Here is an 18,529-nt window from a genome sequence, read left to right on the forward strand (position 1 = left end):
CCCAACATCTTGCATTTCTCTCTCATCTCTGCTTTCTGGAAAGGTCTGGACCCCTCCCCACCCCCTTCCCTTTCCTGCTTCTGCTTTACGGAAGGCGAGGCAGTCCTGCATGGTGGGTGGCCTGTTGGGTGCTGCCTTCTGCCCCTCCCGTTGATGGCTGAAATCCGGAGAACAGCAGGGGGATGTTCCACATCATCTCATCTCTCCAGTGGGTGGAAGGACACCTCCCTTCCTAGGAAAGAGGATCATTGTTTGATTTCCGGCTTCGCTTTGATTGCAGCCGGGCCTTGCCAGGAACAGCACCAAGCGTGGTGGAAGTACCAACTTTTTTTTTCCCCCTTCAATTTTTATTTTTATTTTATTTTTTTAATTTGATTTATATGCCGCCCTTCTCCGGAGACTCAGGGCGGCTTACAATGCGCTAAGCAATAGCCTTCATACTTTTGTATATTTATACAAAGTCAGCTTATTGCCCCCACAATCTGGGTCCTCATTTTACCTACCTTAGAAAGGATGGAAGGCTGAGTCGACCTTGAGCCTTGGCGAGATTCGAACCTGCAGTAATTGCAGGCAGCTGGTATTAATAACAGTGCTTTAGTCTGCTGAGCTACCAGGGCTCCTATCCTCCCCCTCCTCCTCCTCCTCCTTCTTCTGCTTCCTCCTCCTCCTCCTCCTCCTCCTCCTCCTCCTCTTCTTCTTCTTCTTCTTCTTCTTCTTCTTCTTCTTCTTCTTCTTCTACTTCTACTTCTACTTCTACTTCTTCTTCTTCTTCTTCTTCTTCTTCTTCTTCTTCTTCTTCCTCCTCCTCCTCCTCCTCCTCCTCTTCTTCTTCTTCTTTTTTTAAATTTGATTTATATGCCGCCCTTCTCCAGAGACTCAGGGCGGCTTACAATGCGTTAAGCAATAGCCTTCATTCTTTTGTATATTTTATACAAAGTCAGCTTATTGTCCCCACAAACTGGGTCCTCATTTTACCTACCTTAGAAAGGATGGAAGGCTGAGTCGACCTTGAGCCTTGGAGAGATTCGAACTTACAGTAATTGCAGACAGCTGGTCTTAATCACTATGCTTTCAGTCTGCTGAGCTAAACCAGCTAAATTAAGGGGCTGCCACAAAGAAGAGGGGCTATTCAAGCTATTCTCCAAAGCACCAGAAGGCAGGAAAAAAGAAGCAACGGATGGAAACTTGTCAAGGAGAGAAAGCCAACCTGGAACTCAGGAGAAACTTCCTAACAGCGAGGACAACTTTCAGAAGCTGTGGGTCTCCATCACTAGCGGTTTTTTAAGATGTCTGAAACGGTCCTCTTTCCGAAAACAGTGGCCGTCCAATCTCTTCTTAAAAACGTCCCGTGTCGGAAGAAGCATTCACAACTTCTGGAGACGATTCGGCTAGCTCAGCTGGGCAGCCAGTTGGATTCAAATGCAAGTGCAAAATAGAAATATTCCTCTGAAAAAAAATAATTTTATACGCAGCACCGTCCCGATTTCCTCAGAGCTGACCCCAACAGCATTCCCTTGGTAGGAAGCCTTGGTAGTACAGTGGTTTAATGCACCCTGTTATTAAGACCAGCTGCCTGCAATTACTGCAGGTTCGAATCCCGCCAGGCTCAAGGTCGACTCAGCCTTCCATCCTTTCTAAAGTAGGTAAAATGAGGACCCAGTTTGTGGGGGCAATAAGCTGACTTTGTATAAATATACAAAAGTATGAAGGCTATTGCTTAATGCATTGTAAGCCGCCCTGAGTCTCCGGAGAAGGGCGGCATATAAAAATAAATAAATAAATAAACAAAATGCTGGTTCTCCTCCATGACCTGAAAAATGCATTTTAAAAAGGGAGCTCTTCCGTACGTAAGAGATCCCAAGGCTGCTCCGAGCTCTCCTCTACCGGATCCCTCTCCTAGGAAAGCAGCAGAGAGAAATTAAGTCCCGATCCTTTCTAATCCTGAGTGAGAGGCTCCCCGGCGAACTGTTCACGGTGAGATCCTCCTTTCTCCGGTTCTGATCCCGGAGCCCCAAAGTCCGATTTGCAAGGTCATTCCGGAATCCCACCCACACCCCTCCCCCCCCCACACCCAAAATACCTGATCCTCCTGGAATGCAGCTTTATTTCCGCTGCCGAAAGAACGGAGAAATATTTTTGATAGCAGCTCACCAAGATTCAAATTCCATTCTCCTACAGCAGTTTTTCCTCAGTCGTGGCCGATGCCGGATGGGGAATTCTGGGAGCTGAAGCCCCTCTCTTCCCCCCCCCCATCTTAAAGTTGCTAAACTTGACAATCATATTGCAGATAGTCCTCGACTTATAACCACAATCGAGACCAACATTTCCGCTGCTAAGTGGAACTGCTCATGGCACGATCGGAATAGGATAGAGCCAGAAGGGGCCTTGGAGGTCTTCTAGTCCACCTCAACCAGGAGGCTCTATACCATTTTAGACAAGTGGCTGTCCAGTCTTTTCCTAAAGACCTCCGGCAATGAAGCACCCACAACTTCTGGTGGCAAGCAGTTCCACTGGTTAATTGTCCTCACTGTCAGGAAGTTTCTCCTTAATTCCAGGTTGCTTCTCTCCATGATTATTTAGGATAGGCTAGGATAGGATGGGACCTTGGAGGTCTTCTAGTCCAGCCCCGTGCTCAAGGAGGAGAGGAGACCCTATACAATTCCAGACAAATGCCTCTCCGGTCTCTTCTTCAAAACCTCCAGTGATGGAGCACCTACAACTTCTGGTGGCAAGCAGTTCCACGGGTTAATTGTCCTCACAGTCAGGAAGTTTCTCCTGAATTCCAGGTTGCTTCTCTCCTTGACTAGTTTCAATTAGTTTCAATTTGACTAGGCAGCTCAGGTGAAGTGGATCTCTGACTTCTGTATGGGTCCATCCTACCCGGCAACGAGGGAGGTACCGGTCGCAAATTAACAGTTGGTTCTGTAGAAGGACCGTCACAGTAGAGGCAGCTTCGTGGGGTAAAACGAAGGTGGTTGGAGTTAGTTTCATGGGACTCCGCCATGAGTCCCTGAAGGGATGACCCAGATATCACCCCTCATCAGCTGCTGGAGATCAATAATTGCATTGGTAAAAGAGAATATTTGTAACTCGAGGAGCCTGAGTGGCGTAGGAGGCTAATGCCTCCTAAGGCAGCATTTAACATCCAGCTGCCTGCAATTACTGCAGGTTCGAATCTCGCCAAGGTTCAAGGTTGACTCAGCCTTCCATCCTTTCTAAGATAGGTAAATTGAGGACCCAGTTTATGGGGGCAATAAGCTGACTTTGTATAAATATACAAAAGTATGGAGGCTATTGCTTAACGCATTGTAAGCCGCCCTGAGTCTCCGGCATATAAATCAAATTTTTAAAAAAACTGCGGAGTCCTTGGTGCTCTCCGAGCTTGGATGTTTTCTCGTAGACGTTTCACGACCCAACTAGGGAACATCATCAGTGTTAGAAGGGGATGGGGTTTGCAGAGAGGAGCAGGAGCAGGTGGCGCTGTATTTAAGAAGAGATCGGACAGCCATTTGTCTTGGGTAAATATAGCCTCTCCCGTTTGAGCCGGGGGTTGGACTAGAAGACCTCCAGAGGTCCCTTCCACCCTACAAGTTTGGGGGGGCTGCTTTAATGGGGCTGGCTGTGTTTTTTTTTTCCAATACCTCGGGGGAGTGGGGGCGTTGAGAATCTCTGTGCTGAGATGAATTTGACCATCCCAAAAACATCACAAGGGAAGTCATGAGCCAGGCCATGTGGAGTTGCGTGTGCTGGGGGCGTCTCCTCCCAGGCTGCGTGTGGGGCATGCATGTGACTCAGAGATGGGTGGACAGGGCTGGAGACGTGGCTCTCGGCTGCAGCAGGAGAAACTCAAGATCAGCAGCGAATGAGGCAACAGGCTTGGGGGCTGCCCAATCTTGGCTAATCCTAAGCAGGAGTTCATCTTCCTTCCTTCAAGAACGGTGGGGCCACGTTGATCTGGATTTTCAAATAAATGTGGAAGAGGATACAGATTAGATGCAGATTAACAGACTTGGAAGGGTCATCTAGTCTAACCCCCAGTCCAAGCAGGAGACCCTACCCCATTTCTGACAGTTGGCAGTCCAGTCTCTTCTTGGAAGCCTCCAGTGATGAAGCTCCCACAACTTCCGAAGGAAACTTCTCTTCCATCGGTTGATTATCCCCACTGTCAGAAAATTCCTCCTTATTTCCAGGTTGACTCTCTCCCTGATCAGTTTCTGTCCATTATTCCTTCTCCTGCCTTCAGGTGCTTTGTAGAGTAGATTGACCCCCTCTTTCACAGATTAACAGAGTTGGACGGGACCTTGTAGGTCATCTAGTCCAGCCCCCCGCCCAAGCAGGAGACCCTACACTATTTCTGACAGATGGCAGTCCAGTCCCTTCTTGAAAGCCTCCAGGGATGAAGCTCCCACAACTTCCGAAGGCAACCTCTGTTCCATCAGTTGATGGTTCTCATTGTCAGAAAATTTCTCCTTATTTCCAGGTTGAATCTCTCCCTGATCAGTTTCCATCCATTATTCCTTCTGACTTTGGAGAATAGCTTGACCCCCTTCCTCCTCTCTATGGCAGCCCCTCAAATATTGGAAGACTGCATTCCTGTCTCCCCTGGTCCTTCTCTTCACTAGACTAGCCAGGCCCAGTTCCTGCAACCGTTCATCCTATGTCTTAGCCTCCAGTCCCCTCATCATCCTGGTTGCTCTTCTCTACACTCTTTCTAGAGTCTCAACATTTTTTTTACAGATTAACAGAGTTGGGAGGGACCTTGGAGGTCATCTAGTCCAACCCCCCCGCCCAAGCAGGAAGACCCTGCACCATTTCTGACAGATGTCTGTCCAGTCTCTTCTTGAAAGCCTCCAGTGATGAAGCTCCCACAACTTCCGAAGGCAACTTCTGCTCCATTGCTTGGTTGTTCTCACTGTCAGAAAGTTCCTCCTTATTTTCTAGGTTGAATCTCTCCTTGATCAGTTTCCATCCATTCTTCCTTGTCTGGCCTTCGGGTACTTTGGAAAATAGTTTGACCCCCTTCCTCCTCTCTGGGGCAGCTCCTCAAATATCAGAGGACTGCTATCATGTCTCCCCTGGTCCTTCTCTTCACTAGACCAGCCATATGTTTTAAACATATGCTATAAAAGGATGCTTTAAAAGGGTGAAATTGGGGGTCCCTACCTCAAATAGGCTAGGATAGGGGTACCCAACCCCTATCCTTGCCAGGACCGGTCTAAGACCTGCCAAGAACCGGGCTATGCAACTAGCAAAGCCCCATTCGTGGATGTGCAGGATGCAGGCAGCCCATGAACCCATGCCCTCCGTGGGTCACGGAAAAACTGCCCACCGTGGAACTGATCCCTGGCACCCAAAAATTTGGGGTCTGCTGGGCAAGGAGCCTGGAGGCTAAAACATGTGAAGAATGGCTGCAGGAATGGGTATAATCTAGTTTAATGAAGAGAAGGACCAGGGGAGACATGAAAGCAGTCTTCCAGTATTTGAGGGGCTGCCCCAAAGAAGAGGGAATCAAGCTGTTCTCCAAAGCCCCTGAAGGCAGGACAAGAAGCAATGGATGGAAACGCATCAAGGAGAGAAGCAACTTAGAACTAAGGAGAAATTTCCCAACAGTGAGGACAATTAATCAGTGGAACAACTTGCCACCAGAAGTTGTGGGTGCTTCATTACTGGAGGTTTTTAAGAAGGGATTGGATAACTCTTTGTCTGAAATGGGGTAAGAGTCTGCTGCTTGAGCAGGGGGTTGGACTAGAAGACCTCCCAAGGTCCCTTCCAACTCTGTTATTCTGTTAAAAGCCTTGTCCTCTCCATGCATCAGTCCCCTGTTTCCAAAGATCAGCAGATGGTCTTCAAGGTGATGGCCCCAACCTCAGAGAGGTGTCATCCTGTATGGTCCCTTCTGCCCTCCTCCACTTGGCCCTGGTGAAGGGGAGAAGTTATGGACCTGAGTCTTGGTGTGGAGGGATGTTTGTCCTTCGGCACACCTGGCAACCAGGCCAGGTATCTTCAGTGTTAAGGATATTGTTGTTGTGTTACCAACCAGCAGAGTGTAGAGCCCAGAGAAACGTTGCTGAGAGCAATGAATCAGAGATGTGCAAACTGGTTTATCAAAAGTTTACTTTATAGTGAAAAAAACAATCTCATAGTCTTTAAATCAATCCAAGTCTTTGCCAGTTCAATCAGTCCAGTGATACAGAAATTCTTCTTACCACACAAACAGTAGTTGGTTAGAATAACAAACTCACTCTGGTTCACAAACCACGATGGTAGCAGATCCATCCAACCGATGATAGCACAATGATAGCAACTCCTCACACAATGGTAGCATATCGTCAACTGAATACATTACAGTACCTTTCTTAAATACATTTACAACTAATTACAGCATGACTCAGCATTACAACGAAGTTCTGGAGGGGGTGCCAGTTTTGGAAAGCAGGAGGTTGGGTTGGCAGACATGGCTTTGGGTGTCGGCCCGTGGCTTCCCACGCACCATTTTGGCCCTGCACGAATGACACTTGTAGTGAAGCATCGGGGCGATGCCCGGAGCGGCTGTGAGCCTTCACCGACTATGCCAGCATCCAGGGGTTCCGACGTCCTTTGGATGGTCGTAACCAGACTTTCTTTGTGTGTCTGTGTGTGTTATGCCCATGAATAATGTTGTGGCAGAAGCTTTCGGGGAACTGAGTCAGGATTGAGAAAACGATTTGGGAAGAAGGACGTTCGGAGTGAGGGGCTCTGGGCCGGAGGAGGGAAAGATGGCTGCCGTTTTTATTAGTCTGGATTTTAATCCTGTACAATTTTATAGGTTTATAACGGTGGTTATATTTCTATAGTTTTATTATATTGTAAGCCGCCCACTTTGAACACCGAGATGGGGGGCATATAGAGGGAGGGAGGGAGGAAAGTTTTAATGTAGAAAGAAGGAAAAATACTGATTTTGAGGGAGAGAGGGAAGGAAGAAAGACTTTAATGTAGAAAGAAGGAAAAATACTGATTTTGAGGGAGGAAAGGAAGGAAAGTTTTAATGTAGAAAGAAGGAAAAATACTGATTTTGAGGGAGGAAAGGAAGGAAAGTTTTAATGTAGAAGGAAGGAAAAAATACCGATTTTGAGGGAGAGAGGGAAGGAAGGAAGGAAGGAAGGAAGGAAGGAAGGAAGGAAGGAAGGAAGGAAGGTTTTAATGTAGAAAGAAGGAAAAAATACTGATTTTGAGGGAGAGAGGGAAGGAAGGAAGGAAACTTAATGTAGAAGGAAGGAAAAATACTGATTTTGAGGGAGAGAAGGAAGGAAGGAAGACTAATGTAGAAAGAAGGAAAAAATACTGATTTTGAGGGAAGGAAGGAAATTTTTAATGTAGAAGGAAGGAAAAAATACTGATTTTGAGGGAGGAAAGGAAGGAAGGAAACTTAATGTAGAAGGAAGGAAAAAATACTGATTTTGAGGGAGGAAAGGAAGGAAGGAAGACTAATGTAGAAGGAAGGAAAAAATACTGATTTTGAGGGAGGAAAGGAAGGAAAGTTTTAATGTAGAAGGAAGGAAAAAATACTGACTTGGACGGAGGGAGGGAAGAAACGAAGGAAAAAAAGAGAGACAGAGAGACACCAAGGGCTATAAAATCAGACCCTGGGGGTGGGATATTGGAAGTCTTGGGGGGGGGAGGCAGAAAATCCGGAGGGTCTTGGCATGCTGACCCACCCTTGCTGAGAGGGAAAGAAGTCTCAGAAGGACAGAACTGGGCACCCAATAGCACCCCTTGCCTTGAACTAAAGCTGAAAGAAATCCCACCCACCCATTTTTAAGATGGCGACTCGGACAGGTATGATTTCCGCCAGGTCCGAACGGAAGGAATGGGGAAAGCGCCATAACTTTGGTGGCAGGTTTCCTGTTTAGGTGCAACCACTTATTTTTATATATATATATATATACATTTTGGCTGCCTCGGCGCTTCAGCAGAACAGCTGTCCACCCCCTCCCCAATGTCCAGCATGATTTTGGTTTTTAAAAAACAAAAAACCCTTTTCCGTCATTGCCAAACGGGAAACATGGCGTCCCTTTAAAATTTATTCCCTTTATTGCACGCTCCTGTCATCCAATCACCGGAGTTCTCTCTGGGCAAACGTTGAGATAAATTAAAAACATAAAATACCGCAAGCCGCAAACGATAAAGGGGGGGGAGAGAAAACCCCCCCAGCAGCCGCAGCAGCCGTGAAAAGCGAGCAAAATCCCCAAGAAAATGGAGCTTTTCTTGGAAAGCGCAACCGGGTTTCTCAGGCTGCTTTGAAGCGACGACGGCAGGGACGTCGCTAGGCGAGGCTCTCCGGGGAGGCCCTGTCAGGATGGAGCCTTGCTCCAAAATCTCCTCCTTCCCTCGAGGACTTTTCTGTCAGCTCGCACTCGCTGCGAAACCAAGATAAAACGACAGTCAGTTTGGGTTGGTGGTTAAGGCACAAGGCGAGACACCGGGAGACTGGGAGTTCTAGTCCAGCCTTAGCACGAAAGCTGGTTGGGTGATTGTGGGCCAATCACCAGGAGACTGTGAGTTCTAGTCCAGCCTTAGGCACGAAAGGTGGCTGGGTGACTTTGGGCCAATCACCAGGAGACAGTCAGTTCTAGTCCAGCCTTAAATATCAAAGCCGGTTGGCTGACTTTGGGCCAGTCACTAGGAGACGGTGAGTTCTAGTTCTGCCGTAGCCATGAAAGCCAACTGGGTAAATTTGGTTAAGTGCCTTTGGGCCAATCACCAGGAAATGGTGAGTTCTAATCGCGCCTTAAATATCAAAGCCGGCTGGCTGACTTTTGGCCAGTCACTAGGAGACGGTGAGTTCTAGTCCCACCTTAGGCATGAAAGCCAGTCTTTCTCAACCTTGGAGACCCAGGCTGGCTGGGGAATTCTGGGAGTTGAAGTCCGCACCTCTTAAAAGCTCCTGAGATGGAGAAGAGGAAGCCAGAATGAAGGGTGGACATCCTGCATGGACTGAATACAGTTAGAGGGTACCCAAGTGAGATGCTTCGATGTCCATTCCTGCACCATTAACTCGTGTGTGTGTGTGTGTGTGTGTGTGTACCTGGGGGTTGGACTAGAAGACCTCCGAGGTCCCTTCCAACCCTCTTAACTCTCTCTTTCGTGTTTAAACACCCGGCCTCACCGTCCTTTCCTCTTCCTCTTCCTCGCAGGAGCGTTTTGTGGATCTCTACGGGAACGACGCGGCCGCCAAGAGCCGGAAGGGCCAGGAGCGCTTCAACAAGTGGCTGTGGACGGGGGCGACCGTAGCCGGCGTGGTTCTCCTGGGCTCCCTCCTGAGCCGCAAATAGCTAAGAGACTGACCGACTGACCAACCGCCCATCTCGGCCGCCCGGCCCTACTCCAGCACTCTGCCCTCGGCCTCGTAATCATTCCAAGGGGGTGGGGAGGAAGGGGCCCCCCTCCCTCCAAGCAACTCACAGACCTCTTCCTGGTGCCTCCTGCCACCTCCTCGCCTCCCCCCCCCCAAAAAAAGACCCACAGTCTCTGGCTGTCCGTACGCAGACCCCTGGCTGGGGGCCTCCAACCCCCCCCCCGACACACACATACACACCAATCCTCAAGGCCTCCCCCCTCCCCTTTCCATTTCAAGGAGCCACTTCTGCAAATTGCAAATTAATGTCGTTAAAGCTTCTCCTTGCCTTGTTCCTCAACGGACCCATCTCCCCCTCCCCCCCGGGGGAGAAGGGGGGGAGGTATTTGCTTTGGGGAGGAGCTGCTCCACCTCACCCACCCCACCCAGAAGGATTTGACGAGTGAGACAATGCCTGCCTCCTTCTCCCATCCGCCGTTAAGTGAACCTCGGACTTTCCTTAACGGCTCTCTTTGACAACTACATTTTGACAACTACCGGAACCCCCTTGACAACTACACAGCCTATGCTCCTGGGACCGCAGGGGAGAGGGACGCCTTCCAGTGTGTGTGTGTGTGTTTGCAGAGCTTTTGCCAGGAGGGGTACAAGGCACACACGGCCTCACAAAGCACGGGCTCCCGATATTGTTGCGTGGCGGTGCCGGAGGGCTGTCCTAATAGCTAGTCAATTCGGGGAGGGGGGCAAAGCTGCCCCTCCCAGCTCTTGAGTAGCAGGGGCAGGGTAGCTGGTGAGGAAGGGATGCCAGCTTCCCCTTGCCTTGCAAAACCCGGCAGGTCTGCTCAGCCTCGCTGGCTTTGGCCCCCTACTCAGTTATGGGTCCCGCTGTGCCAAGGACGGCGGCTGGGTGCCCCAGAACAGCCGTGGCTCAGACCCCTTAAAGCAGACAAACCCCCTTCCTCAAAAAATGCCCTGGGAAGGAATCCTGGATTCTCCAGCGCTGGGGGTGGGGGGGAGCCTCGTTGGAGGCCTTCCCCCTCCCCATCTGGCTGCGGGGTGGGGGAAGGGAAGGAGGGAGAGCAGGCGCAAGATGTGGGAGGGGGGGTCGGAGGGGGGCACGGTGCCTTCTCTGCTTCGAGAAGGTGTTTATCATCAGCTGCTAATTGCAAGCCGGGCCCTCCGGGGACCCTCCTTGGCGTTTGCCCAAAGATATTCCAGGAAGAGCGGGCATTGGGCGGGCCCTTCGGTGGTGGTGGTGGTGGGGATGAGGAGAAGGGGAGGGGTGCCCTATGCCTGGGGCGTGGGGGAAAGGCGTGGGGGCAGGACCAGGCAAGCGGGGGGGGGCGTTTCTGAGGCTCCGAGGAGCAAGGCAGGGCGGGGGTCAGGATCTTAGCTGTTGTTTGGGGAGGTGGGGAGGGGGCTTCACTTCTCTTGAGGTTTGCCTGCAAGTGTTAGGTCAATGGACAGAGTCAGGGAGGGGGTCTGAAGATTTGGGGAGGGGGTAGCAGGTGTGTGGGAGGGACAGGAGAAGGGGGATAGGGCAGGTGGAACTGGGGGGGCGGGCAAGCGAGAGAGACGGGGGTCTGGATCTCCCTTGGGCTCTGCAGCAGCCTAGGGCACGGGGCATTTTGGGGAGGGGGTGTCTTTTTCATCCACCGCAGCACGATAAGCCCCTATCCGGGTCTTGGGAAGGGGTCTTTCCCTGCGAGGTAGCATGATGGAGCCCCTCGCCCTTCGGAGAGCCCAGCCTTCCTCAGCAAGGGGCTCCATCCCACCCACTCACTCCCCCCCCTGCAGATTCAAATGACCTTCCCTGTCCCCCCCTCCCCCACCCTAGCCTGCCCCTCCCCACAGAAAAAGCCCAGGGCCCCCCTTGCAGCTTGCCTGCCCCCCTCCCCGAAGAGACACGACGAGATCAGCTGTATATATTGAAGACTAGTTTTTATTCAGTTGTGAATACAATAATACTATTTTTGTTAACCGTATGTCTGTATTTATGTGTTTTGGCTGTGCTTGCCCTCCCTCTCCGAGCCCCCCCCCACCCGCTGTGCCCCATTTAACCCCCTCCCCTACCCCCTTTTTCGATTGCAAAGGCAGCCTATCAGGTGAGGGGTGGTGGGCTCCCCCAGCTCTCGCCCCCTGCCCCCCTTTTTTCCCAGTCCTTGTTGTCCAGGCCTCCGACGACCCCCTTATTAGAGAAGAGAAGAAAAAAAAAAAAAAGATGAAGGTGAATTTGAAGACAGATAATAAAAAATGTGGTGTTTGAGCCGAGCTTCCTGTCTGGTTCTTGGGTCCTTTTTTTCCTAGGCGGGTGGTGGGCTCCCCTTGGCAAAAACCGGCTTCACAGGTAAATGGCCAGAGCCAGAAGGAGAGACTGGGAAGGCACCCTGGAGGTCTTCTAGTCCAACCCCCTACCATTTCAGCCAGACCCACCCAGCAGGGTTGACCAAGAGTTATGTCAGACTGCGGTACCGTCTCAAAATTAAAGGAATCTCCAAACTGCCCATCTTTAAGGAAATCTTTCTTTAATTGAGCTCAGCCACCGGATCATGACTCCGCGTGGACAAGACTGACCTTTTGCCTCCCAATCCCTCCCTTTCCGACCCCCAAGTCTCTGCTTCTCATTGGCTGTCTTCCAAGTCATTCTTCAGACTTCTTTTCCCCGTCATTTCTCAGGAATGTGCCCCCCTCCCCTGATCTCCACGACAGCCAAGCTTCAAAGGGATTTTGCAGGCAAAAGTTTCAGAGTTTATCTTTCGCTGTCCTCTGCTCTCTCTATGCCAGTGTTGCAACGTTGACAAGTTATTTCCCCCCCACAATCCAGGGGACCCCCAGATGGGTTTAACCTACAGCATCCATCGCTTCCAACTTTGGCCCGTGAAAACCAGAGAGAGGGTATGCTGTAGACCAGGGGTCTCCAAGCTTGGCCGCTTTAAGTCTGGCGGACTTCAACTCCCAGAATGCCCTGGCTGGGGCATTCTGGGAGTTGAAGTCCGCCAGGCTTAAAGCGGCCAAGCTTGGAGACCCCTGCTATAGACTGACTTTCCCTGGGGATCATCCATCCGACCAGGAAGAGGAGGGGAGGCGGGGTGTGTTAACGGGTGCCCCCTTTTTAAGGAGGTCCATCTGAAGGGCCTTCTCCGTGGTGGCTCCCCCCTTGTGGAACAGGAAGTTCCTCCGCGAGGGAGATGGGGTTTCTAAATACAATAGATCAGGGGTCCCGAAACCCCACCACCACCCCGTCCATGGACGGGCCACAGGGCCACGGCATTCCAGCAACCGGGCCACACAAACGAGGGAAGCCCCGTCCACAGGATGCAGGCAGCGCACAAGACCACGTCCCCTACCAGTCCATGGAAAAAAACCTCACTCCACGGATCCAGTCCCCGGGGCCCCGAAAGGTTGGGGGCCACCCTGCTAGATAGATGAGAGGGAGGGAGAGACAGACAGACGGGTGATAGAAATTGATTGATGATAAACAGGCAGATTAGATAGATAACAGGTAAAAATAGATGATTGGGTGGGTGGGTGGGATGGATATAGATACACAGTAGTGGCCAAAATTGTGGAAACTTTTTGAGAAAGTTTTTTTGAGGTTTGATGGTTAATAACACCACTTCTTTTTTGGGAGTTTCAAGATAATCCTGTTCCACTGCTGGAATGGCCTGGGAATAGCCCAGACCTTCACCCAATTGGAAATCTATGGAGCCGACTAAAGAAACTGGTTAGTCAGAAGCGACCCAGCAATAAAACCCAGTTAATAGAAGCCATCATTCAATCTTGGCTTCACATGATAACAGCTGCGGAACTAAAAGACTTGGTTCACTCCATGGGAAGATGTTATAAGGCCATAATTCATGCTAAAGGTTACCCAACTATTAACTGACATAGTGATAATATTTGTATATCTCGTTTTTTCTACGTGTTTCACTTTTCTTCTTTCTACTGCCAACTGCTATTCTAATAGCAAATCCTTCATAAAAGGTATTGCATTACATTCTTGATTAAATTATATTATGCATTGTATATCTCGTTTTTTCTATGGTGATCATTTTGGTATATCTCATTTTTTCTACGTGTTTCACTTTTCTTCTTTCTACTGTTAACTGCTATTCTAACAGCAAATCCTTCATAAAAGGTATTGCATTACATTCTTGATTAAATTATCTTTCCATTGATATATAATTTTATGGTACTACTCCAAAAAAAAAAAAGTGGTGTTATTAGCTGGTTTTAGAAAATACACTTTTCGCAAAAAAGTTTCCACAATTTTGGCCACTTATTGTAGTTATAGGTAAAAATAGATGATTGGATGGATGGATGGATGGATGGATGGATGGATGGATGGATGGATGGATGGAGATAGATATAGATAGGTAGATACAGTAGATAGATGGATGGACGGATAGACAGATAAAATACCATCTCTTGAGAGTGAAGCCCCCACCTCAACAAGAGATACGCCCGCCCTGAAGACTCGGTTTAGCCCGTGCCCAGAGGGATACGGAACCCATCAAGTGATTGATTTGATTGATGTCACTCAGGGTAGGTGAGTGTGATGGGGATAACGTTAATTTGGGATTTTATTTCCATAAGCCACCCGTAGTCACTCTGAGTGATTGATTGGGCAGTCATCTACATTTCCTTAATTTAAAATAAATAGGCCTGGTTGAGGGAGGGGGGTGCTCAGTTTGGTGGGGGGTGGGAGGAAGGTGTCAGTTCTGCAGAAGAGCATAAGCTACTTATTCAAGGGAGAATCTTGGGGGGGGGCGTGTCCCCTCCCTTGGCTCAGAAAAGCGACATTTCTATCTAAAATCCTACAGTCCTTCTAGTGCAGCTGACACCACCATCTCCATCCTCTTCTCTTCCCGGTGGAAGCTGAGGGCTTTGGAAGTCCTCAAAGAGCTTGAAGGCCAGAGTTAAGGTTCTGGAGAAGATGTCTTGGCTGGATTGGCCAAGATGGAGGGACCTTTTATTTATTTATTTATTTTGATTTATATGCCGCCCTTCTCCGGAGACTCAGGGCGGCTTACAATGCGCTAAGCAATAGCCTTCATCCTTTTTGTATATTTATACAAAGTCAGCTTATTGCCCCCACAAACTGGGTCCTCATTTCACCTACCTTAGAAAGGATGGAAGGCTGAGTCGACCTTGAGCCTGGCGAGATTCGAACCTGCAGTAATTGCAGGCAGCTGGTCTTAATAACTTAATAACAGGGTGCTTTAGACCACTGTACTACCAAGGCTCTTCCTCTCTCCTCTGGATTTTCTGCCAGTGGAAAAAATCAGAGCAGACACGCTTGGTTGCTTACAATCTTCTCCGTAGCACTTCCAGAACCGTGAATTGGATATGTCTAGTTGAATGAAGGAGGGACACGGTGGCTCAGTGGCTAAGACGCTGAGCTTGTCGATTGAAAGGTCGGCAGTTCAGCGGTTCAAATCCCTGGTGCCGCGTAACGGGGTGAGCTCCCATGACTTGTCCCAGCTTCTGCCAACCTAGCAGTTCGAAAGCAGGTAAAAAATGCAAGTAGAAAAATAGGGACCACCTTTGGTGGGGAGGGAACAGCGTTCCGTGCGCCTTTGGCGTTGAGTCCTGCCGGCCACATGACCACGGAGACGTCTTCGGACAGCGCTGGCTCTTCGGCTTTGAAACGGAGATGAGCACCACCCCCTAGAGTCGGGAACGATTAGCACGTATGTGTGAGGGGAACCTTTACCTTTTTAACTTTTTAGTTGAATGAAAAGAAGGACCGGGGGTGATGTGATGGCAGTGGTCCAATTTCTGTGGGGCTGCCCCAAAGAAGAGGGGTCAACCTATTCTCCAAAGCCCCTGAGGGAAGGACAAGAAGCAATGGGTGGACACTCACCAAGGAGAGAAGCAACCTGGAACGAAGTAGAAATTTCCTGACAGTGCAGACAATTAACCAGTGGAACTGCTTGCCACCAGAAGTTGTAGGTGCTCCATCACTGGAGGCCTTTAAGAAGAGAATGAACAACCATTTGTTTGAAATGGTATAGTGGCAACCCCTGAGATATTGGAATATATCCTTTCGCCCCCTAAAACAAGACTCGGTCGAAAAATAAGCCCTAGCATGATTTTTCAGAATGCTTGTAATATAAGCCAGGGGTGAAATGCTCCCGGTTTGGACCGGATTGCCTGATCCGGTAGCGATGGCGGCAGGTAGTTCGGAGAACCGGTAGCAAAAATCCCTGCGCCCCCCCCCCTCACCATACTCAGCTGAGTCACACGATCATCAGAGGCTTTTTTAAAAAACTTTTAAAAGCATTTTTTTCTACAACCTCTTCCGAAGAAAAAATGCTTTTAAAAGTTAAAAAAAAAAGCCTCTGATGATCGTGCGGCTCAGCTGGGATCCTCAGAGGCTTTTCAAAGCATTTTTTTCTGCAACCTCTTGGCCGAAGAGGTGGTAAAAAAAATGCTTTGAAAAGTCTCTGATGATCCCAGCTGAGTTGCCTGATCGGCAGAGAGGCTTTTCAAAGCATTTTTTAAAAAGCCTCTCTGCTTTGAAAAGTTAAAAAAAAAAAGAGTTGGCCACGCCCACCCAGTCACATTACCCCCCCCCCCACCAAGCCATGCCCACAGAACTGGTAGTAACACATTTTACATTTCACCCCTGATATAAGCCCTACCCAGTGGTGGGTTCCTCCCAGTTCGGTCCGGTTCGGCCGAGCCAGTAGCAGTGATGATATGACGTCACCGTACCGGTTCTCCCCCCCGCCCTCCCACCCCCCCCACCCCCCCAGGTTATTCTTACCTTTTATTTGGTCCCACCCCCAATCTATTGCTGCCTCCTGAGTCCCAGCTGATGCCTAGAGGGAAAAAAACTGTTTAAACTCTTGCCGGGGCTTCAAAGGGCCGCCCTACAGCTGATCAGTGTTAAAAGCAAACAAATGAGTCGGGTCGTAAGTGCGAGGACCTTCCAGAAATGACTCTGACCAGCTAGCCACGCCCACTAGTCACATGACCTCCAAGCCACACCCACAAAATAAGCCACGCCCACAGAACCGGTAGTAAAAAAAATTAGAACCCACCCCTGGCCCTACCTCAAAAATAAGCCCCAGTTAAGATTGTCAGCCAAACGGATGCATTTAGTACCGTATTTTCCCAAAAGTAAGACCTAAGTGGAAAACAAGCCCTAATTTTGCTCCTTTTGGAGCAAAAATTAATATAAGACCCAGTCTTCAGAAGTTGTGGGAGATTCATCCCTGGAGGCTTTCAAGAAGAGACTGGACTGCCATCTGTCAGAAATGGTGTAGGGTCTCCTGCTTGAGAGGGGGGCTGGACTAGATGACCTCCAAGGTCTCTTCCAACTCTGTTAATCTGTTTAATCTGTTTATTTTGGGGGGAAAACATGGTAGATATTAAGCTATAAACCAGAATACAGAATAACAGAGTCGGAAGGGACCTTGGAGGTCAATTAGGGTCCTAAAGCTACGATCCAGGCAGTTCTCTTTTTTTATATAAAATAATTTTTATTGAGTATTTTGCATTTTAAAACCAAACACACAATAGCAAAAGAAAGCAAGAGGCAAAAATTGAAAACAAAAACACACGTACACCAGACGTTAAAATACAATACTAACAACAGATAAATACAATTTTACAACTTTCTGCATCGACTTTCGTCTGTACTCTTAGCTTTTATCCTCCCGCTCCTTCTCTTTATTTTTAAATATTCATAATTAACTGTTTTGTTAGCAGGATCACTATTTACATTTATATCCAGTATGTTAATATCTAATTTCACTTTATATTTCTTATTTCTTAATTTGATTGCTGTTTTCCATCCACGTATAAAACCTATTCCACACTTGATAATAATCCAAGTCTTCTCTCTTTTTTTTTCTTTTTCTTTTTTTAATTTTGATTTATATGCCGCCCTTCTCCGGAGACTCAGGGCGGCTTACAATGCGCTCAGCAATAGCCTTCATACTTTTGTATATTTTATACAAAGTCAGCTTATTACCCCCACAAACCGGGTCCTCATTTTACCTACCTTAGAAAGGATGGAAGGCTGAGTCGACCTTGAGCCTGGCGAGATTTGAACTTGCAGTAATTGCAGGCAGCAGATGTAAGTGGATGTTAATTAGTCTGCTGAGCCACCAGAGCTTTTTCTTTGATCTCCATCGTTAATTCATCCATTTCGGTGCATTCGAGGACTTTCTTTATTATTGTTTCTTCCGATGGTGTATTGGTCGACTTCCACACTTGCGCTAGAATAAATTCTGGCCGCCGTTAGAATATGCAATATAATATAATAGAGACCTTTTTTTTTCCATTTTTCTATCCATCATTCCTAGGAGGAACATCTCTGGTTTAAAATCTATCTTTTGGAGTGCAATCTCTTCCAACGATCCAGGCAGTTCTCAACAAATCGTTCGAAAAGTTGCAGCCTTGCTGGGAGATCATAGATGGTGGTGCCGGGGGAAGAGGCCGGTTTGCACGAATGAGTTCAAGCAGGATCCCCGCAGATCTAAAATGATTATTTTTCAAAGCTGCAAGCCTCGGTTGGAGATCCTTAATGGGGAGGGGGGGGTTAGAGGGAAACGACACCTGTTTGCGTTGACAAATTACAAACCAGGATCCCTGCGGATGCAAAGGCCTGGTGTTTGGAGGGGGAGGCCCTGGCTTGTTCACATAATCCCCACGTGCCAGTTAGTCGTCCCCTGGACGATTGCAGAGGATGAGGCTTTTAATGGGCACCGAAGGGGCCGTGCGAAGCTGCCAAACCGGAAAAGGGCCATTATCAGCGGAGGTCTCGTGTTTCTTGTCAAGCTGGGGCTGCCCCCCCTCCACCCCCCTCCCTGGCCAGCCACATCAAAAGACGGCGGTTTAACCTCTGCGCCCCCTGGCTATGAAGAGGCTTCGGAGCAGAAGGGTGGAAAAATTTGCGGTCACTCCAAGTGGCCGCGATTGGAGAGAAATTGCTTTGGCCAGAAGGACCATCGTCAAAGGCATCGCTCCATAGGAGGCAGCAGCGTCCCTTGAACAGAATAACAATGGAACTAGAAAGGGACCTTGGAGGTCTTCTAGTCTAACCCCCTGCTCAATCAATCAATCAATCAATCAGAATAGAATTGGAAGGGACTTGGAGGTCTTCTAGTCCAACCCCTTGCTCAATCAATCAACCAACCAACCAATCGATCAATCGATCAACCAACCAACCAATCAATCAATCAA

The 18,529-nt window shown here is 48.8% G+C and overlaps 1 protein-coding gene across 3 annotated transcripts in view; it reads left to right on the forward strand.

Moving 5' to 3' along the window:
• Positions 1-11,597, forward strand: part of BCL2L1 (BCL2 like 1) — a 62,025-nt gene extending 50,428 nt beyond the window's left edge. For all 3 annotated transcript variants that reach the window (XM_060692699.2, XM_060692701.2, XM_060692700.2), the window contains exon 3: positions 9,174-11,597. In XM_060692699.2, coding sequence (XP_060548682.1) covers positions 9,174-9,311 — 138 coding nt within the window. In that variant the 3' untranslated portion in view covers positions 9,312-11,597. The remainder of the gene's footprint in view (positions 1-9,173) is intronic.
• Positions 11,598-18,529: the final 6,932 nt, after the last annotated feature.

The sequence above is a fragment of the Pantherophis guttatus genome, chromosome 3 (genome assembly GCF_059756535.1).
Source record: "Pantherophis guttatus breed Tessera chromosome 3, ASM5975653v1, whole genome shotgun sequence".
Classification (NCBI taxonomy): Eukaryota; Metazoa; Chordata; class Lepidosauria; order Squamata; family Colubridae; genus Pantherophis; species Pantherophis guttatus.